Here is a 21,168-nt window from a genome sequence, read left to right as displayed (position 1 = left end):
ACTCTCATAGAGCATGCACATGCTATGCTAGAAGAACATCACTTACTGAAATTTCTATAGCCTGAGGCAATGGTGTACACCACATACCTGAAGAACCAATCACCAACTAAAGCCATCAAAAATGATCTGACCTCAAAAAAAGTGTTTCAGAACATGAAACCAGATATTTTGGCACTCCAGGAGTTCAGAGTAAAGTGCTGGATGTTGTAGCAAGGCAACAAGAGATTAAAACTGGACCTAAAATCAAGGGAATTTATTTTCACAGGTCTCACAGATGAATTTAGGATCTGGAGATATTACAACTCTCAAACTAGGCAGATTCAGACCTCAAGAAATGCTATATTCCCTGAAAGCAACACTACAGAGTCTATAAACATTGACTATATAGTCTTCCACCCTTCATCACTCAAGAGAGAGTCAGAGAGCAAAGTTGAGCAGACTCTAGATGAAAATGATAACATTTTAGACAATTCTGTGGATGCTGGAAATGCCAAATCAAAAGGAGAAACAGCTCTTGATATGCTATCAATCAAATCAAAGTTTCTCATATGGCATGAAAAGATGATTGAGCCATGTGACAAATTGATCTGAATTGCATTAATAACTCAACTGAGTTACTGCTTCACAACCCAAGTGCATAAGCTGTGAAAACATTGGAATAACAGCATACCTCAGAAGAACTATCTTTGAAAGCCGCAAATATTGTAATAGACTATGCATATGTTGGGGAAACTGCAGACAATCTCAGGGATGAGCCATTAAGCCTTGAAAAAGCTAAGACAAGGCCAGATTAGCATCATTGAAAGAAAGCAATAGATGAAGAATACAATCTATTGACTTCTCTAGGCATATGGCAGCTGGAAGAATTACCTCAAACAGATCTCTTGTGGACTGCAAGTGGACTTACAGATTGAAAAGAGATGGTGATGGGAAAATCACCAGGCATAAGGTTAGACTTGTTGCAAAAGAATTTTTATAGATATCTGGAATTGATTTTTTTGAGACATATGCACCTATTGTCAGGCTAAACACATTCTGACTACTTATAGCAATTGCTGCTCAAAGAAACTTAATCATTCATGGAATGGATATTGTTGGAGCTTACTTAAATAGTAAACTCAATGAATCTATTTATATGGCACAGCCATCTGAATATTCAGATGGGAGTGGAAAAGCAGCACACTTCAAATTAACATTGTATAAACTCAAGCAATCTGACTGAGTTTGGAACAATAAATTAAATGCTATATTTTTGGAACTAGGATATATTAGATTGATCAGTGATCAATGTGTGTATATCAGACAAATGAGTTTTGGTCCTATAATCATAGCTGTATATGTTGATGATATGACACTGCTTGCTCTGGATAATGAAACCATGTCTAACATGAAAGAAGAGCTTAAGAAGAAGCTAAATGTCACAGACATAGAGGAGATTCAATATATATTAGGTATAAAGATAGACAGGAATTAGGACAAAGACACTATCATCTTATCTCAGAATATATATATTCTAAAAGTACTTGAGCAAATAGACATGAATGACTGCAAATCAGTCAAAATGCTTATGGACCTGAATGTATAGCTAGAGAAAATTCTGATAGGAGACCTATAAGGTATTGACACAGCCACCAGGCAATATTACCATATTGGTGTCAGATCACTGATATATATGGCCAATAGATCCCAGCCTGACATTGCATATGCTGTCACTGAATTAAGCAAGTACATGCAGAATCTGGCTGCTAAGCATGTCAGTCTTAAAGCAAGTTTTCTGCTATCTGAAGGGAACTTTAGACTTTGGAATTATATATGAAGGAACTATAGATGAGCTGATATCTTATTCAGATTCAGACTGGAGAGAAGACAGAACAGACAGAAGATCAATATCTGGTTATGTCTGTATCTATGCAGAAGGAGCTGTTACTTAGAGCTCAAAGAAACAGCCCACTGTAGTCTTATCCACCATGAAAGCAGAGTATATGGCCCTTGCACATATAACCCAGGAAGTAATTTGGCTACAAGTACTCTTAATCAAATTAGGATTGCCACTTTATGGTGTGACTATCATTTTCATCAATAATCAGCAATCAAATTCTCTGAGAACCCTATATTCCATGCATGATCAAAGCATATAGATATACAGCACCACTTTGTTTATGAGCATATGGCTTCAAATGAAGTCAAAGTTCAACACTGTACATCAGAGGAGAACTTAGCAGATATATTCACTAAAGACCTACTAAGACTATTATATGAGTATCTATCTGCAGGTATTCTAGGAACTTGGAATTGAAAGAGTGTGTTAGGATAGCAATCTCAAGCAAGTACAAGAATGTACTTGAAGACACTACATCAATCAGTGGCAGCTGATTTAGACCATGGTCAGGACTTATATAGTATTTCATAGAAAGCTCTCAAAGTAGTACAAAATGTATTTAAGTATGATGTCTCTCTCTTGAGAGGCTAATCTAATTCTCTATACTGTACTCTCCTCTGTACTTTCAGCACTTTAGAATACCAGGTGTGATATATTAGAGCTGTGTTAGGAATGTGCCAAATAATTGAGCTTGAGTGCATGCATGAAGACTGGCAGAGTGTATGGATGTCAACAAAGCTATTGACAATATTACCCTTGAGTTAAGGCCCAAGGATTTAGATTGACAGAATAGAGTTTCATTAAGGAAGTGAAGAGGAATGTCCTTCAGAGCAAAATCCAGTAGACAAGAGAGAGAGGATCTGGAGTGAGCACAAAGTGTAGATGGCTATCCAAGTTGATATTTGAACTGAGTATCTACAATAGTTATACATGCTTTATATACTAATAGTAGCTAATTCTAAGTTGGAGTCCACTGGGCTCTGCTATCAACTGTTTGCTACTGTATTTGGAGTCTAGATACTAGAATGTGAAATATATATGTGAAATGATAAAGGTAAATGAAATGAGTAGGTAATAGAGAACAGCTGAAGGCCAGCTGAGTTTGTTAGGTGTCTGGTTGAGTTCTAAGTTGGAGTTGGTGTGCAGTGGAGCTGGCAGCATGTGCATAACAGGCTGTAGAGAAACAAGAATGTGTTTTGGAGACTATAATCACACAAGCATGGCATGTTTCCTCCCCATTTTAGCAATGGATTCAAAGTCCTTAGCCCATGCCTGTTTTATCTCACTTGTCAGCTCCACAGGCAGGGCTCCAATGCATCAGTGAAGTGTTTGATGGGGACATTCTGAATACAATGCAGCTCTTCCTCTGGGCATTATTTGTCAGTATTTTTGATGGTCTCTACAGATGCTTGATTTTTCAGAGTGTGGAAAGGAGAAGCCAGAAGGCCATGGATAAGATTGAGCAGGACAACATGGATGCTGATTTAAGGCCAGAACCCACTAGAAATGCTTGGCTAGCTATGCCTGCCTGCCTGTGTCTACAAGACTCACTATCTCACTTTGGGTTATGATGATGAATTGTGGTGCAGTAATGCTGAGGTATGTCAGATCATTTTATTCCCATTGCTATCACTAAATTAAATGCTTGATATCATAGTGTTCCAAAGCCTCAGTCAAGTGACACTCCAAATGATGCACACACAGCTGGAACACCTTATATTGCTCCTGTGCATGCTGAAAAGCCACTTGAAATGATCTTTCAGATGAGGGAAAATTGCAGCTCATACTGCCCATTACATCTTGGAAAGGAGAGTCTGCAGTCATGGTGCTCTATCTCTTGTATACTCCAGACTACCATTTTAATGAACAACTGTTTGCTTAGAGTTTATAGAAAGTCATTGCTGCCTGGAACCAATCCACATAGGTTCCCAGGGCACTGTTGTGCTTCCAAGTTGTTACTCAGAGAAGAACGGAGCATCAAGTAGGGGTTTGAAAAGAGACCATAGCACAGACTATACAGGCCAGTCTCCTGCTGAATTGATACTGTGGCATGTGGAGGCCAGATTAGTCATTGAACAAACCATGGAAGACATTGGTTGGTGCAACTTGTGAATAACATACATAGAATAGAATGATAGCTTAACCAGACATTAAAATCTGAAGCTGTGGCCATTGTGGGAGAGTTATACCTCTGAGTATTCAATGTAGAACTGGTAATGCCATAGTTTTGGAACTTTTTAATTTAGTAGTGAATTTATCCTATTAAATGCAACCTGAGCGATCAACCAAGTTTAAACAAGCAAACTTTGACTACCAGCCAGTGCCAGGGCATCTAGTAGCAAACAGTGCACGGGTCATCGGTCCGTTCGCCGATTGATGCACGTGCCATCACCGCCTCAGAAAGCGCGCGCAGTTCCTTTTCTTGCTTTCCACATCATACTGTTTTTTTTTTTCCGCCGCCATCTTCACCTATTACGCTCGCTCCATATTACCTGAAATCGCTTCCATACCTGCAGCAGCTCAGCATACTTGCTCTGGCGATAATTCTACTATAGAAGAATATGTCTACAGACCCCTACCATGCGGTCCAACAAGAGATACAGACATCGCTACAGGCCGCGACACAGCTCCGGGCGTCCTATATTCGAATACGAAACATGAAAGGAGAAGGGGAGGAAGGAGAAGAGCTTGTGTGGGCGAGGAACGAAGTGTGTCTTTTCACCCTGCTTCATTGTTTTGTTTGATACAGGGGCCCCTGCTCCCTGAGCGAAGGAAAGGAAATCTCATCGCTCTCCGTTGTGGTTCCCTCACACTTTTATGTCTTTTGTCTTGGGTTTCTTCTGGAATGATAGCTGATTCATTCTCTCTGCAGTTCAAGGCAATCCTTGCAGCATCAGAAGCCGATCTAGAGGACCTGGAGGAGAGCGTCAAGTCCGTCCTTCCCGCTTTCTTCCTCCTTACATTCAGAGCTCAAGTCGCGTTAGAATTGTAGAATCCACCGACCCCCGGATGTTCGGCCTAACCCACGAAGAAGTAACGGAGCGAAGGCGATACGTCGAGCACGCTAGGAAGGAGATACAGGTATGCCGTACCTCCTTGCCTGCACCTCGGTCTCGGACTGACGGGAAGTTGCGGTGGAGAGTATGCGTGCGGGCGTCTCTGGCGGACGACCAGCTCCTGCATATACGCCCCAGCAGCGCGAAGACGAGGTTGAGGATGACCAGAGTGCTTGGGCGAGGGAGGAGCAGCAGGTTCGTCCATTAATCACATCAATTGCACTCACGCTTGAGCTCACCGTTGTTGAACCAGATGATGATTAGAGAACAAGACCGGACAATTGATTCGATAGCGGGGACGCTGAGCAATTTGGCGCACCAGGCTGGGCTCATGGGTCAGGAAATCGTAGAGCATACCGAGTCCGTTGTCTCTCTCTCTCGTTCCTGCTCGCTTCCTTGACTGACGGACCCTTTCTGCAGACTGCTCACTGACTTGGAATCTGGGGTAGACCGAACAGACAGCAAGCTTGGCAATGCCATGGGCCGCATGAAGCGATTCATACGACAGTCGGAGGAACGAGGCAGTGGATGGTGCATCGTCGTGCTGATACTCGTTCTGTGTATCTTATTGGTGGTGGTTATCCTGATATAATTGCGGACACGTTCCTTTTGGTTATTTTTTCTACTTTGGATATACCTCACACATATTAGCATCTGTATAATCAATCGATTTGCAACATGGACATTGGGAGCCTTCGCATTCAGAACTCTTCAAGCGACGATGAAACATTGGGTTTGGGTGAACCGACGAAAGTAAAACGGAGTCCTTTTACCGACCACGAAAAGTCCCAACCTTTTGGCGGCTAGTTAACGCCGGCAGTCAGTCCGAAGTGGCTTGGGTTTTGCGGGCCAGGAATCCGAATGTTCCTTCGAACCGTCACCACTCATCGTGCAACACAACGCACCAATTGTTTTCTCCCAGGACAGTCACGTTGCGTGAGGCGTTACATCCGGCGAAATCCTTATCAAAATCTAGGTATAACCAGCGGCAGTGACGTCAAGCCTAAGCCACGAGAACCTTTAACCGCAACTACCATGTCTTCGCCGAGCTCTCTTACAGAATGGACCAAATCTCAGTTCTCTTCTTTGTTCAGACCTTCAGAGCATCTGTTCCCAGAAGTTTCTGTGTTCAGTGCAGACGCTCTCATCATGGTGAACCACACCGTTGTGTCTGTCGTACAGTTTAAGACATTGCTGGCAGAGAAATTTGGCGCAGGAGCTGTGCAGGACGCTGACATCAATTGGAAGGAACTGATCTATGATGATGTATGGCATGTCGTTTTGCAATTGTCTTTTTCGTTAACACGATGATAGGAAACTGGTGTCGTTGCTGGCTTCGTAGACGTTACCAGGTCGATGAAGTTTAGGATCCGTGCCGGCCCTGCCCAGATACACACCTACGTTGGTCTAAGCGCGAAGTAGGTCCCTTTCTTGCGTGTACTCAATGCTTTGCTCACTCTGCTGCTGATGAATAGGATTGTACAAAACGGCGACGAGAGGACCGTGACTCAAATGTTCTATACGTCAGTAGATAAGGCTGCGGAAGTCCATCTCCATTGAGGGATTCAGAATTAGAACCAGAATCAGAATCAGAATGTGTGGTGGGCATGACTCCCGCGCTATATTTAAATACGCTAATTTCTACCATTGTACTATCAGTAGTTCTCAGACTGTGCAATCGATATCAGTGATGCAAACACTTACAGAGGATGGGAAGGAAACCAGCAGAAAGCTGAGACACGCCGGCTTCCCGAGACAAACGTGTAAACCCGCTGACAAGACTAGTGGCGTACCCTCGTTCCGATACCATGCGAATTCGAGTTGCTTTCAGGGGTGTCAAAAGGATGTCAGCAAAGAATCTGATACAAATTCATAAAAATGCTGGACGGAAAAGAAACAAAGAGAAATATCTTACTCGGCGATACTCGCTGCACCCAAATAAATTGCAGTACGATATTTTATCGCCATCTCCTAGTAATCAATAGAACCGAATTCGCAGGCGACATATCGCAGGCGAGGGAACGATGAAAAAGTAATGTAATGGCACTAGAGACCGCTCCAATTTTCACTTTGTGGTATCGTGGATGGTGCTGCCTTTTCGAAGGATTTTTTTACTTTCCCAGCGAGTCTCAACCAGAGTAATGGAACGTCGAAGCAGCTCGACCCCATCTGACATTTCGAATTTGGGGGAGCCGGCATTAGTTTCATCGGTGCACGTGGCTTGGCCCCCATTCCTCAAACCCGGACGAGGATCTTAGTTGATTGTGGCATAGCGACAGCATGCTGGCAGAGGGATATATGTTTAATCGTAAAACGAAACATGACATATATGATATCCTCCCGCATTTCATCGCCGAAGGGATCTCCTTGTTTCTTATTTTCAGGCGTGGACCTGAAACTAGGCACCGTGAAACCTTATGAGGTTTGGCTGGGATTTGTACCCCCCACGAAGACTTGCCTGATCTGGCAGGTATATGAAGACTAAAATCAGTTCGCTAATTATTACTGATGATTCTCAGGAGCATCGTCTTTGCACAATGCTATTTTCGAATCCCTAGCAAGATGCCTCATTAGGGTCGGCGGTATATTTGATGCCGTAGATGGTCTTCTTTCCTCCCTGTTAATTACTTCGTCAGCCATCGACGTTGGAGGAGACACGAAGGTTTGAAACTCCACGTGGTCACAATTTCCATTGGTTAACGGGCCGTCGGCCTCAGTGATCGTATGTCGCACTTGTTACCCGCGGGGGGTATCGTAGCAGCGCGAGCGCCTCCGAGCTACTCCCCCATGTCAGTATCGAGGACAGGAACGCTGGTGCTCACTTTGCCATCATTAATCTGTACACAGTGTCCTGATTGGCCGCCAGTGAAGCATCCATCCCTCAGCAGCGACGGAGGAAATGGCGGCGAAGAGAGAGGCAATCTGGTGACAATGGTGAGGGGGCCATCAGCGATGTTGTGGTTCAGCTACTCACAAACTTCATATCAAGTCGGGCTGAGGTTCGATGAGTACTTCTGCTCACTTTTCCACCTTTTATACCAGCTAAGCGCCAGGGTAAAACTCTCACTTGGCTGGTTTCATCAATTCCATGAATTCATTCGGATGTACATGTGCGTATTGCAACACAGTTGGGAGCGTTGGCACGGTCTGGTTCCTCCGAGACGACGTGTTGCATTGCCGTAGATTCCCGTTTGTCCGTAACTGAGACCATTACCAGCCATTCCCGATTCCCTCTCTTGGACCTAGCGATACGGTTCCACTGTACTGATGCTTCTTCTGCTGGGAATATGTATTTTATACTCTAAGTGATAGTCTCTAAGTGTACGATTGGAGGATATCTCCAAAGCATAGAACTATATATCTCGACCATTCTATAGCTATTGTTTATGTTTCCCCGCCTATCTCATCAGTAGATGGAATACCAGGTGTGCCACCGCTTCAACGGCACCTCGCACATCTGGCGCGGCATGGGATTAATGGGGTGGCCTCATCGTTAGGGGATATAGGCCGGGGGGAATGGCGGCGGAGGCGACTCAGTACGTGTCGTTGAACCATGCAAGTCGTTCAACGGTGATGCCGCTGGATGCCGCTCCGTCCCAGGCCAGGTCACGTAGTCATACTCTCGCTTCACCGGGGTAACGCCACCTGAGCTATCATGCGAAGCAGAGAAATGCATAGTATCAGAAAGGTGCTCAGGAATGGGGAGTGGGGAGCGGTAAGGTCGGTTGTCGACGGATGGTGATGGGTCTGCGGGAAGGAGGGCTGTTGAATCGGTGGATGGATCTGATGTGTAGATATACTGTAACGGTCCTCAGAATTCAAAGAGAAAGACGACGTGAGAGAATAGCTTACATATTTAGACAGGACATTGTCAAGCGCCTGTCCAAGAAGCGACCACTCAAACACTTTGAGGTCTTTCTCAATATTCCGGGGCTTGGGATCAGGGAACTCCATGATGCGCTGGAAGAAGGTGTCTAAACCATGTTTATATTTTCTGACGGTTATCGGCCTCAACCCCTCCAAATTGCGCCTTATGCGGTTTTTCTCCTCGACAGGGAAGTCATCGTTGGTGAGCCTCTCGAGCAGATAAATTATATCCACGCTGGTGACATAGTATTGGCGGTTTTCATCCCTGAAAATACAGGAAATGACGGTGTATGTGTCGCGGTAGTCATCCTGGCGGATAGCTTCGCAGGAAAGAATGAGTTTGCAACCGTCTTGGACCTTGTGAAAACGAACGAGTCGACGACCCACGCGGTCTTCGGAGGCATCCCAATTGGTGCACATAGTATCAAGAGGGGTTGTGATCTCGAGAATAGGAGTCTGGGGATGGAGGTGGATGTCCTCTGGTTCGCCACGGTTAGCGCGCATGAAGGGATTCGGGCGAATATGGCGTGATAGAGTACGAGAAGGACCTGCTGATTCGTCGTGTATACTGGTGGTGGTATTGACCCGTAGGCGGAGCACTGGCCTCGGGAAAGCCACTACTATCTGCGAAGCTACCCGAGACGCCTGAGGGGCCACGACTAGCGTATTCTGTACGGGAATATTGGGTTCCCCGTAGGTAAACTCGCCAAAGCAGACAGAATAGAGAACCACGTTGTACGAGTCAACTGCCTCGACGCGAAGGGCAGCCTTCAGTTCATGCACTCTGTGCGGAATCGTAGCATGAAGCTCATAAATGCCACCTCTTTCTTCAGAAATCGGGGAGACTTGAGTGTTGAGTGCTGTCGAGCCAACTTTTAGACGTAGAGATATTTTTTCTGGGGCAGGATCGTCGAGCTTAATGTGAACGGAAATGGGGACGCCGGCCTCGCCTTCGGAGAGATGGTAGTTGAGGACAGAGAACATAAGCGACGACGTTCTGGAATAACTGGAGGTGGGAACTGGTAGGAATCATGCCAGCCAAAGCCAGTCTCTACATTCTTTAAAATCGGTGGAGAATAGGGGTATTTGGCCCTATTTATTTCCATTTCTGGTCTATGTGTCGCCTCGTGCTAGCGTTGATCACCGATCGCTAGGGTCCATCATACACGAAGTTTTATGTTCAGTAATTGAAACAATGTAAGTCAGACTTGGTCGCGGCCGCAGAGAGAGCAGCGGGAGACTGAATACGTCGAATACCAAAGTCACGTGCGGCACCTGTTTTTCCCTCGGTTCAAAGACGCTCACTGCCAAGACGCTCAGCTCATCGCGTCGGCCAGCGCCCAGGAAAAGATATACTTGGAGCACGTGGAGGATGGCGACGCGTACAATATCGTCGCCAGTGTCGCCCCGTCTCGGGCGCCAGAGGTGCACTTTACCGTTGTGGTCACGATTCTAAGTCTGCATCCATACCTTAAGTTCCTCGGTCATGTTGATCACAATTCCGTCAGGAAAAATATTTAGTCCTTCCTTTGATATCTCTGTTTTTGTTATCGTTTATTCCGCTACCATCACCGATCGACTCAAATCCTGACATCGATTTGATGACCGTATGCCTATCTGATTGTTGTAGGAACAATCATTCTGGGTGCTCTTTCCGGCTTTGGTGAAATGAGGAGTTGCTGGTTATATCTGCTCTCGCAGGAAAGGTATCTACACTACTTTCCTAGATATTCCTTATATTGACTCCTTGTTAGGCCCACCCCAACGGATAGAGACATAGAAATGAGCACTGCTGAGGTTGCTCGCATTAGGGAAGACTTACGTGCGCGAATGGACGAAGCGAAGAGGAAGGATAATGTTTGTTCCTTGCTTTTGTTTTCTTCTCCATTACTTACTTAATGATGTTTTCACATACAGAACGAGAATGCGCCGTGGTATTCACGCGTCGTCAAGAGTTTTGGCAGTGATGATAGTAATTACGCCTTTTCTTCATGTCCGTACAAATTTTCTGACCTTAGATTCACTTTCTCGGGAAATATCTGGGCTTCAAGCACTCGAATACCAAATGGCCCTTTCGCTTGACGACAAGCGTGAGCGTCAATGGGCCAATCGTTTCAGTCGGACCCTTTACGGGTGTGCATGGAATCTCTGCGGCAAGGTGTTCGCAGTCTACTGCGTAATCAGAATTTTGAACGTATGGGTTTTTTTTCCGGCGACTGGCTGCGGTGACCTTGACCTGGACTGGATTAGTTATAATAGAGTACTCTTGCCCATGATGCACGGGAATGTGCTGCTAACCTTCGTTTAACGCTTCCTCGGGTCACATCTACCCCAGATCCATCTTTCTTCTCACTCGGTGCCGCGTGTTCTAGCGCTTGTTGTACCTGCCTCCACTGCTTCCTTTGCCCTTTGCACCGGCTCCAGCTTGGTCTGCAGTCGCACATCCTTCTTCGCATTCCCATTCAACAAATCATGAGGAACCCTTCGCAGCCTGCCCACATTTCCCTTTAGTTCCTTGACCGCCGAAATCTCTTTTTGGAGCTCCTCGAGCGATGGAAGCCATCATGTCTAGTATACATGCACAAAATAACCCGACAAATTCAAATTCAGTCCAATGTGTCCGAATAATGATAAAGCTGAAAGCTTGGCAGCTGGCCATCACCAATCTCTTTATGATAGCCGATTCTTTTGTTTCTGACCATCTTTCAAATTTCACAGAGACCGCAAGCACCCGAATTGCTGCTTTGTTCGAAAAAATATATATATCATAGTATTCTTACATGGAAGATACCGCGTGTCTCTGATCTCCGATCATGCATCCACTTCTGCGAGCAACATATTCCTCGAATCTAGGTTCCTGCATCCGCACAGTCAGCAAATCGATCCATCGGTGTGGGTTATCTGCATAGTCACTGCTGTCATGGATTAGTATTTACAAGGGGTCAGATCCTGTGACAGAGATTTGGGAATGAAATCTGGAACAAATACCTATGTCAGCCAAGAGACAAAAGGCCGTCTTTAGGAAACCGTCGATATCTTGTTCTCCTCTTCATACCCCATCGACACCAACTTGAACAGGAGAGCGTATTAAGCGTGTCATATGCGACTTGCCAGCCGGCAGGTGGTCACGCTATGTCCTTCTCGAGGTTTTTCGGCGTGTCAGGAGGGAAAGAATCCGTCGACCTGAAATTTCTCCAAATTTCTTGGAACGTCAGGCAGGAATCAAAGACGATTGTTTACGCTCTGAGGACGGAGAGTAGATTGTGGTGCGTTGATTCCGCATTTGGCGCGTGAACGTGTGCATCTAATCCTTTTGCAGTGTTTTATCTACGAGCTGAAAATTTCCGAGGTCAAGTTCACTGGACAAGGTTGGGGTTCAGCGTCTGCCGAAGCTGAACATCATCTCTGGTCATTCGAAGATATACTTGCCCGGAGTTGTAACTTGGATTTTGCACCGCTTTTGTCCTGTTTGAGGCTCGCAGCGTAGTCTTGCTGAGGAATTGCAAGGTTAGGGTTCGGAATCGCGTTCCGGCAGCCGAACCCTGAACCCTACTACCGGGTGACACTCAGTCTCACTGCGGAAGGTCGCAGACCGAGGTGTTGATTTGTTCAATACGTTCCTCGTACGATTACCTTTTATGCATCTATTAGCTATCATGTTAATTTGCCTTTTATCTAGTGACCAGTTTTGGTGGATGGTTGCCGGACAATTTCGGGGTCTTTTCGGGATTCGCTCGAACACCGATATTGGAGAAAATGCGATCTTAGGCTTTTAGGAAGGAATGGAGCTACGGTATGTTCTATCTCCATGTGACTGTCGTATATCTGACTCGTTCGTAGATTTTCGGCTATCAAAACAGATACATTCTGAAACCCTTCTACAGGTTTAGGCTTAGGCTCAGAACAGCCCGGGGACTCTCCGTCTGTTGTGATAACTGCTAGACGTTTTACCTTGATACATCACTGGCCGTGTACCTCCAAAATGGCGATGATGATAATATGTCTAAAGCGTTCGTTGGCGCCGCAGTGACATGTGGCTTCAAAGAGCGAACTCAACGGTCCGACTCCCAAGGGTACTGGCCCGTCTCAGGCTGTTGCTTGACTCGTCGTTTTCACAACAACTATCCTAGCGCCTCCTATCATATTCATAACCCAGGCAACTGGCGTCACAATGGGCACATTGTAAGGCTTTTCCATTCGGTGAGCAGTTTTCCGATTCTGATTCTCAGTCGCATCAAGCTAAGTTTATAATAGTGCTCCCTCAAAATTCGTGACTGCCTATGATGTTGCTACTGTTACAGTGGTGGTACATTCCTGTTACGTATATGGTATCCAATGTGAACGGTTCTTCCTACTGTACAACATCTTCGATTTGCTTCTTCTCCAACTATGCGACTATGCTCTGGACTTTACCCTCCTCAAGTGCATCCTCCACTTATTGATGTCCCCGCCAGCGGCTCTCATACTCAACCCATCGAAGACCGTCGTAAAATCGCTCTTCTTATCAACATATCGCCCACAACCACACCTGCATTCCTCTCTATAGCAGCCACCCATCACTCTTGGCTCGAGGCGTTCCCTTAACACCCTCTGCGCCCACGTGAGGATGTCCTCGACAGTGAGGATCCCGTCCTTGCGGACGATCTCGATGTTGAACCTCTCGATTCTGTCTATCTCGACAAGGATAGAGACCCTCTGAAAGGCCGGTTTAGACGCGGGTTCGTACGCGACTTGGGGGTGCGCCACGACGCGGCCTGGGGAGAAGAAGTCAATGGGCTGGCATGTTCCGAAGCGTAACGCGCGGTGGATGGAGAGACGCGTTGTGGACGGCAGGGGCGTTCGGGTCGCTCGTTCTGTCACGGGGTGATGCAGTATCGATTGACGGCGGGGTCCTGGGAAAGGAGAGGGTGCTCGATGGTGGGCTGCTTGCTTGAAGGTTGTCGGCGGGCGGAGACACGGACGCGGGGGAGGTGAATGCCGGTGTTTGGGGGACGAGATGGAGGAGATGGGGGATGGGGGAAGAGACTGGTCCTGGGAGGGAGATGTCGGGTCGACGAGGAGCGTCACGTAGAAGGGCGCGCGGTGGTGGGCGCTGTTACGGTCGAAGTCATCTTCCCAATGGACTCGTTTGGTGGGTACTGACGACATGGTAATAATGGGTAATGAACGCAATGAAAGATGTGCACCCGTTTTATAGTGCTCAAACTTCCGGTATTATTTCCTAGATTGAGTTGCCGTGGCTGCAGCGGTTGTCGAGAGGTCCATTTGTTCATTGGTTCCATTTTTCGCTCATTTTGATGGTTGCGAAACAGCGAGCGAAATACTGCATAGAGAGCAGTAGCACGTACGGGTTATATTTAGGTATGGGATTCGCGAAGCAATACTCAGAAATTAGATGGGGTTTGGCAGTCGATGACCGGATGCGTCATTGTTGATCTTCCCGATATGGTCTGCTGCACTGGTATGGCTGTGAACCTTGCCGCCGGAATCGTGAGCCCAATTCGTCCCTACAGCACTGATCGACTCTACGAAGACTGACGGAAGCAACGAGCACATGCTGCGGCTATCCAATATATGATTCGCCTGTAAATCGTAATAGCAAATTACTGACCAGCTGTTGAAAGAAAGTCGAGCGTGAGGATACATTCGGCGGTGGAGATATTATTGCAAAAGGAAAGAAAACTAATTCGGAATTTTTTATCGACCCAAAATCTTCGAAGTGTTGTAAGAGGAAAATAATACCTACATGCAGTAGATGACTGGTCTTCTTCTAACGGCGGCGTATATGACGCAAGTCCTCAAATTGATCGGCATAGTGATCCGGGGGGACAGAGGCATGCGCTCCTTCCTCGGTAAGAGGATGCGGGATCGCTTCGGGGTCGGGACCAGTCTGCAGCCGCGGAGACGATTTATCCTGGAGGTAATGTCAGTAACTAAGTATCATCATGTTCAAATATTGGTGGGAAAGGGAGAAACGCTACATTGCCGTGGTTATCGCTATTTGGTAAACCATCAATGGGAAATCCTATCTAGTGCTGAGGGACTCGATAGTATACTAAATACCTCTATGTGATTCAAGGGTACTTGCCACTCCGCAAAACTAGAGTTCTTGAGTCAGTTAGGTACCCTCGTATGCATGGTGATGTCTTTTACAGTGATTCACCTTCAAGCTCCAATTCAGAACATACGAACATCAAGACGTACTCGAGCTTAAAATCCAAAGAAGACAGTGCCGGTGCTTCTTGGGTTCATCGGATTTCCGTATTCAGCCATCAGCTTCGTGGATCAACGTCTCATTGATCGCCACTGACAGCATACATGCTAGGTGGGATTTACCAGAAGATTTGTCTGCTGAAATATTTTACTAGAGGGAACTGGTTCAGCATAAGGATATCAAGTAATACCAGCCATCAGCTATGACTTCGATACGGACGTTACTGCCGTTACTTGCTACTCCCTTCCGACGAAGAAGGATCCTTGCCTCTTAGTTCGTTCTCTCAGTGCTCGCTGACCCTTTGAGCAGAGTAATACAATACCAGATATAGTTGTTCCGATTTCGCATAGGGCCTAGGCAATCCAGGGAAAAATATCTGGCGCTGAGGAAAAGCATGGGCCCTCGTACGCATGGCAGCAATCTTCAGGCATACGTCGAAATAGCATCAAGAATGACTAGAGCTTAAAGCTCAAGAGGGAAAATATCCCATGCTTCTCGGATATGTCACTTTTCCAACTCGCCTCTTAGTGGATGAACTGCTCGGATAATTGGATTTCTTTCACGGATACAGCCCTATAGGCAACAAGTCCGGCATTCTGTGTTCTTTATGCTAGTACAACATTGGCGAGATATTGACCGACAAGACCACGGTTATTTTATGCATTTAAAGGGTAGTCACGAACGACTACGACTTACATTCTCACCTTCCGAAGAAGACCTGCTCGACAAGCGATTCTTGTCCATTCTTCCTTAGCAATGCAGCCAGTCGTGTCTTCCTTCAGCTCCACGTGGAGCGTGGCATTTATAACTTTCCCTCATCCGTACAAAGAAAGGAGGGATAGTAGCGTGTCGGAGGAAAGACGCCTTGCAATGGCAGGACCATCCATCCCATGCCGAGCGTGGCGGATGATAACGACCCCCAACATGTCAATGGTGAAGAGCGTGGTCTTCCGGCGGGACACCCAGCCAAAATCACTGAAGAGAGTAGAACGTCGCAGTCGGAAGATAGCACATGGGGAAATGTCAAGGCGTCGACGTCGAAGTTGATGCGCGTGGTGGTGGTGGTGGTGTTGGTGCATGCTTAACCTTAAAGCAAGAGAGGTATGGGGGATGACGGTGATTTCTCCGACGTCGGTAAACCATGCCAGTCTCGGGACTCTGGTCTGTACACGGGAAAGGGAAACACGAACTCTCCATTTCCGCCACGGACCGAGTAGGGACAGCTTCTTTTCGTGGAAGATAAGAAGGGGCCGAGAAAGATGAAAACATCCATGCTGTGCCCCGGTTTGTCCCGTTGTCATGAGCATATAAAGGACGCTGGAAGTTTGCTTGGAGAGTGTGTGCTTTGACTTTGTTAGACAGAACTTAATGGCGTTGTAGAGGTAAACCAACCGAGGCGGAATGCAATTGGGACCTACTGTATGGCATGATATCGTTAAAATTCTCGTCGGTGGGGGATTGTACAATCTTCGCTGATGGTCAAAGTAATGAATCCAAATCGTTATGAACAGGAAGCTGGTTCGAGTGATAAGCAGTGGTAAATCATAAATCAAGATGATTTGTGGAGCGACTTGCCTTGAGAAAGATCTTAGTGAATCCGCCATGCCATTGTCATCGTATCCATGAACTATCTGCGAAACCAGATTGATTCAAGTGTGATGATAATCGATTTTCGGCTTGTTGTCGATAACATAGCTTGGACTTTCCGGATGAATAAAGCTGGGCAGTACAGAAGGATATCTGCTGCAGGCATACCCCCTTGGCTACCAAGACATTTGAATCCACACGCAATAGAACCACGGTTTTGCGATACCAAACATACCCGAAGGAACGCCAAGCCCACGCTGGGAGTCCTCCAACGTCACAGAGAACCGTGTCTACCAGGAAGGCTGGCATTGCAACATCGTAAACAGGGCAATACGGAGCCGCCATACAACCGCCTCAGGAAATCTATCCCACCCAAACCAGACAACTTCGGTGAGAAGCATTGCTCAGGATGCAAAACCCTCTTTCCCGGACCCGTTTCGCGAAGCAGCTGAGTTCCTTGCCAAGAGTGCCAGTTTCTTCGTACATAGTTTTAATCCAGGACGAGGGGTCATTACTACCGGTAAATTTAGCATGACTATAATTGTAATCACTGGACAAAAGTCAATGTATTTTTACCCACAAATACATAGAAAATATTTTAAAACCTTCACTACTTTATGCAAAATTTGCAAAATACAATGAAAAGTTATAAATATTTATATTACTTTTTCTGCAAAAATACTTACAGACATTCTGAAAAACGTTGTCCACGCTGCCAGACAAGGTAGGTAAAATCAATAAAATCAAATAAATACGAGAAATTTCATTTTGCAACAGCTTATTACTCTTTACAAGCGAAAAAAATTCCGTCCACAGCTTCCTATGCTACCATGATTCCCCGCCACCACCTCCCTTTACCTCTAGCATGGACCCTGCTCCCATGACACCCTCCCACTGGCCCACTGGTCTCGTACCTTTTGCATTACTTCTATACAGCTCGTACATCTCCAAGAGAATTTTTTATGATACGTTACACTCACAGATGAAGACACCAGACCGTTTCCACAATTTTCTTGCATTTTTTTTGATTTTTTGATTTTACTTGCCTCGTTTAGCAGCGTGGACAAGGTTTTTTGGAACGTCTGTAAATGAAACTTTGAATATTTTCTGTGTATTTAAGAGTAAAAATACATAAATTGTAGTACAGTGAATGAGAAGACTGGCCTACGGTGAAATACCGCCCTACAGTTTGTCGCCCGGTGGTCTGTCTTGAAAAAATTTCCCAGAGATAAGAGAACGCAGCAATGATTCGTTGCTCGGTAGGAGGAAATATTCGTCGTTGCATGTTCTCACCCAATCTAAAGGACGAATCATGACACGGGCAACGTTAATTTCCGCTTTCGGTGACGGAAATAAAAGAAAAATAAGCTTGGAGGTAGACCATAAAAACGAATTCTGAGCAATGGTGTTGTTCCTTATCACAGTAGAATGCACAGTTAGACCATACACTTTGGGGCAGCCGACGTTTGCCGCCGGCAGGTTGGCCGTGGGAAAAACTGAATGCTGCCTTCGCTCCAAACATCCAGCCACACTGGCCAACCTTTTTCTCCGCATACAACAACCCGTGCTATACCTTCCCTGCTTGCTTGAATCCTGCCTTTTTTCTTCGTTTGATTGTACTTCAGGATGACCGTATTGGATTGCATTCCTGATTGAACCTGAGAGGTGGTGGCCCCAGACTGATTCTTGAGGAGTGTAGTGAGTAGCTTGCTTCACTGTGCAGGCGAACACTGCTCACAATTTTTCCAGATTCGCACCGTTGGGGCCTCCCCTACTGCTGTTAGTCGCTGAAGGAGGATACCCCGCAACGGAATACCTATCAGGCTGTCATTCGCTGCGATCATGACTGACGCTATGACCAGTGTACACGGCTTTTGGATCGCTTTGAAGCTGGATGTTGCTTTGGCTGTAGCGCCTCGGGTCGACACATCGAACGAACCGAACGACGTGGTTGTCGAGCGATGTGTAAGCGTCATTTGCTTCTGGCCGCAGATGCGTGTTGACTGATCTGTGGGGTAGCGTAACCGCCGGATATGTCTGTCAGAGGAACAACAACGAGCGCCAGCTTGGCACTTGTCGTCAGATGGAATATCAAAATGGCCAACGACTCAACCTGGTTAGGTTGACGGAGCGAGGAAAGATGTGAAATATTGGCCAGGTTTGATTCTGTGTCGTTGGGGATTTCATGATCCTCATCGTCAGGCAGTTTGTTCCGGATGTTTGATGAGGAATATGGCGATATCGCTCATGATTGGCTGGAGGCAGAGGGAGGACGTGAAGCAGTCAATTTCGGAATGAAAATGATAGGTGCGTGATTGCATTGGTGACATTACGAAGAACTCTCATGAGGAAAAACAGAAAGGATGTATATGACGAGTGGGACGCCCAGGCAACCCCCGCCTTCGACGTCTTTAGCGATGTACCTATTTGGAAGCATTTGGAGGCCGGGTCCCGTTTGTCATAGCAGTCCATGATGTTCATCTTTCGGAACAGTTCAGATGGTGGAGCTATCAGCGAGGGTTGGTAAAGAGATGCGCACAGGATAGGTTTGCATGTTTGTCGATTGTTGAAAGGGTACTTTGGTGATCGTCGACGCAGACTGTTCCGTATGTGAATGGTGCCGGCAGACGCAGCTTATCGTTGGGTGCAAGTTAAAGAAAAACGTGAGGGACCAAGCAAGAGGAACGGTATGTCGTTGCATTTTTTGAATTAAGTCGAAGACTTACGTTGCCAAAGCCAAAGGGGCAGCACCGGCATACACGCACGATAGCACCTTCGCTTCCATAGAATGTGTTTTTTTCCAGTATACTTTCCTTTCAAGGCCACACAGGCGAGGGCCGACAAGGGGATGCGCGTCGAAAAGGTTTGCATTTATATCCCTCGTCGAAAGGTTTCGCTTAATCGTCGACGTAGATTGTTTCGCATGCAGACACTGCTTGTCGTTGGGTGCAGGTGGAGGAAAACCTTGGAGAACTAAGCAAGAAGAATGCTATGTCGTTGCATATTCAGAGCTAGGTTGAAGACTCACGTTACGGAAAGCAAGGAGATAGTACGGGCTATTTTGGCGGTGTACAGTTTCAATCACACACGATCTCGCTCTCGCTTCTGCAGATCGTTTTATTCTCCGATGTGCTTTCCTTTCTAGACCTCGGGAGTTTTTCGAGTCGGCCCACTCGTACCCTGCAGATGATTCGCACTTCTTGCGACCTTCTTTGCTATACTACGATTTGCTGGGGGCCGATGGGAGATAAGGCGGTTCAAGCCACCGAAACTATCCAAATTTGCCTTGCGGGGGTGTTCCGGCTTTGGTTGGTTCCGGGAGGAACGGCCCGAGGCCAGGTTGAAGCGGTTGCGCTCCTATGTTTTCGTGCGGACCAACCTCGCTCATCGCCATTACCCCTTCTGTTTCGCTAGTATTGTGACCGTCTTTTCCTGGATAGGAATGAATCCACTACTTCGGATCCTTGGCCACCACTCTTTGGGTCCTAGTCATCTTTCATATGACTGATTCAATGTGGTCACTTGTGATACCTTGAGGTTTCATTGGGGCTGCGTGTAATGTTGAGAGGTTGGTTGGATGAGACCAGGGGTCTAATATTACTTATCATCCGTTGGATTATCGACACTCCCGGTGTTGGGGAAAATGTTGGGAGTAGTGTGTTTCAGGCTTCCCGAAAGCAAAAGAGGAGACATGAATCGATATTTGTAGCAAAGTATGCGGTTTGTTGTAACAGGAAAAATCACAACCAAGTTTACGATGATGTACCACCGCCGGGACCGAACCAAGCCGTCTCAGCGGTTAAGCCAGGGCATCGCAAAGCAAGACTTCATATAGTTGTACCCAGCATCGAGGGTTTATATCTTGCCGTGCCGTTAAGTTTATGAACGTAAGATTCCTCGGTGCTTGCTATCTCTGAGCTTGAGCTTGCGGGGCCGATTGTTGAAGCTAGTTGTCCCGCAGAACAGCCCTATTGTTGATTCAAGCCAAAGGTTGGTACTTGGATGGCCTGACATGGGTGAATAAACCTCAGGCTTTGGCACCACAATGTCTGAAAAAAAGACTTAGGTGGATTCTTCATCTGAATTTTCCGACTGGGAATCGAACCCGGGGCTTCCGTCAACAGTAAGTGAGGTACGGAGCGGATGATAAAGGAACTGAAGACAGCCTAGTTGAGCCCATAGTGCTATGCCCACTTCACATATACCGACAGGACTGAGTGTAGTTTTCAAATAGAGGAGCTCACTATCTATGTCAATCATACAGCCTGCGAAGAACATGGTTTTGCTAGATCTGAGCCAGTCCCATCATTGAATGTCATCAAGTTGCAGCGGACTGGGGAGTCTATTGCCTAGCAAGATAATCAATAAGCCACTCTGGGCAGAGGGAGCTACAAAATCGAGAACATGCAGCTATATCATCGCTACAGGAAGGAACCAGTGTATGTCAGATAGCTCCAAAGTCCAATGGGAGATGCCGGGCTTAGATAATACATGATCGGTACACTAACACTTTAGCATAACAACCATGTACTTAATTATCCACTGATACCTCCAACCAGACCCTA

At 46.4% G+C, this 21,168-nt stretch overlaps 10 protein-coding genes across 10 annotated transcripts; 5 read left to right on the top strand and 5 right to left on the bottom strand.

Moving 5' to 3' along the window:
• Positions 1-4,440: 4,440 nt before the first annotated feature.
• BT62DRAFT_982664 (uncharacterized protein) lies at positions 4,441-5,527 on the top strand (the record flags this gene model as incomplete). The annotated part of the gene is made up of 6 exons (XM_043189707.1): positions 4,441-4,587; positions 4,752-4,810; positions 4,864-4,989; positions 5,022-5,130; positions 5,189-5,295; positions 5,356-5,527. The coding sequence occupies 6 exons, from the start codon at positions 4,441-4,443 to the stop codon at positions 5,525-5,527; spliced, it is 720 nt and encodes a 239-aa protein (XP_043035344.1).
• A 422-nt stretch (positions 5,528-5,949) lies between these two features.
• Positions 5,950-6,633, top strand: BT62DRAFT_936719 (uncharacterized protein). Its single transcript, XM_043187177.1, has 3 exons — positions 5,950-6,201; positions 6,250-6,353; positions 6,411-6,633. Exons 1-3 carry the CDS (start codon positions 5,971-5,973, stop codon positions 6,493-6,495), a joined length of 420 nt encoding a protein of 139 aa, XP_043035343.1. The 5' UTR covers positions 5,950-5,970; the 3' UTR covers positions 6,496-6,633.
• On the bottom strand, positions 6,577-8,146 carry BT62DRAFT_1011149 (uncharacterized protein; the record flags this gene model as incomplete). The annotated part of the gene is made up of 8 exons (XM_043177749.1): positions 6,577-6,587; positions 6,640-6,794; positions 6,851-6,906; positions 7,177-7,327; positions 7,669-7,712; positions 7,758-7,901; positions 7,958-7,977; positions 8,044-8,146. The coding sequence occupies 8 exons, from the start codon at positions 8,144-8,146 to the stop codon at positions 6,577-6,579; spliced, it is 684 nt and encodes a 227-aa protein (XP_043035342.1).
• A 605-nt stretch (positions 8,147-8,751) lies between these two features.
• BT62DRAFT_864542 (uncharacterized protein) lies at positions 8,752-9,222 on the bottom strand (the record flags this gene model as incomplete). The annotated part of the gene is made up of 1 exon (XM_043182506.1): positions 8,752-9,222. A coding segment is annotated over one exon (471 nt), but the record flags the coding sequence as incomplete, so codon positions are not given.
• A 1,093-nt stretch (positions 9,223-10,315) lies between these two features.
• BT62DRAFT_465943 (uncharacterized protein) lies at positions 10,316-11,232 on the top strand. The gene is made up of 4 exons (XM_043181024.1): positions 10,316-10,508; positions 10,557-10,659; positions 10,720-10,777; positions 10,827-11,232. The coding sequence occupies exons 1-4, from the start codon at positions 10,471-10,473 to the stop codon at positions 11,108-11,110; spliced, it is 483 nt and encodes a 160-aa protein (XP_043035340.1). The 5' UTR covers positions 10,316-10,470; the 3' UTR covers positions 11,111-11,232.
• Positions 11,233-11,934: 702 nt separating this feature from the next.
• BT62DRAFT_1011146 (uncharacterized protein) lies at positions 11,935-12,578 on the top strand (the record flags this gene model as incomplete). The annotated part of the gene is made up of 5 exons (XM_043177748.1): positions 11,935-12,072; positions 12,122-12,285; positions 12,338-12,361; positions 12,387-12,425; positions 12,482-12,578. The coding sequence occupies 5 exons, from the start codon at positions 11,935-11,937 to the stop codon at positions 12,576-12,578; spliced, it is 462 nt and encodes a 153-aa protein (XP_043035339.1).
• A 619-nt stretch (positions 12,579-13,197) lies between these two features.
• On the bottom strand, positions 13,198-13,950 carry BT62DRAFT_923058 (uncharacterized protein; the record flags this gene model as incomplete). The annotated part of the gene is made up of 1 exon (XM_043184472.1): positions 13,198-13,950. One exon carries the CDS (start codon positions 13,948-13,950, stop codon positions 13,198-13,200), a length of 753 nt encoding a protein of 250 aa, XP_043035338.1.
• A 243-nt stretch (positions 13,951-14,193) lies between these two features.
• Positions 14,194-16,948, bottom strand: BT62DRAFT_1011144 (uncharacterized protein; the record flags this gene model as incomplete). Its single annotated transcript, XM_043177747.1, has 8 exons — positions 14,194-14,385; positions 14,447-14,514; positions 14,578-14,716; positions 14,784-14,799; positions 15,721-15,792; positions 15,842-16,359; positions 16,409-16,483; positions 16,772-16,948. 8 exons carry the CDS (start codon positions 16,946-16,948, stop codon positions 14,194-14,196), a joined length of 1,257 nt encoding a protein of 418 aa, XP_043035337.1.
• Positions 16,949-18,445: 1,497 nt separating this feature from the next.
• BT62DRAFT_1011143 (uncharacterized protein) lies at positions 18,446-19,067 on the top strand (the record flags this gene model as incomplete). The annotated part of the gene is made up of 4 exons (XM_043177746.1): positions 18,446-18,568; positions 18,623-18,719; positions 18,806-18,914; positions 18,962-19,067. The coding sequence occupies 4 exons, from the start codon at positions 18,446-18,448 to the stop codon at positions 19,065-19,067; spliced, it is 435 nt and encodes a 144-aa protein (XP_043035336.1).
• A 30-nt stretch (positions 19,068-19,097) lies between these two features.
• On the bottom strand, positions 19,098-19,997 carry BT62DRAFT_1011142 (uncharacterized protein; the record flags this gene model as incomplete). Its single annotated transcript, XM_043177745.1, has 4 exons — positions 19,098-19,236; positions 19,330-19,592; positions 19,632-19,818; positions 19,876-19,997. 4 exons carry the CDS (start codon positions 19,995-19,997, stop codon positions 19,098-19,100), a joined length of 711 nt encoding a protein of 236 aa, XP_043035335.1.
• Positions 19,998-21,168: the final 1,171 nt, after the last annotated feature.

This window comes from Guyanagaster necrorhizus, assembly GCF_019112545.1.
Source record: "Guyanagaster necrorhizus MCA 3950 unplaced genomic scaffold BT62scaffold_34, whole genome shotgun sequence".
Classification (NCBI taxonomy): Eukaryota; Fungi; Basidiomycota; class Agaricomycetes; order Agaricales; family Physalacriaceae; genus Guyanagaster; species Guyanagaster necrorhizus.
This window is presented reverse-complemented; position numbering and strand designations above follow the sequence as displayed.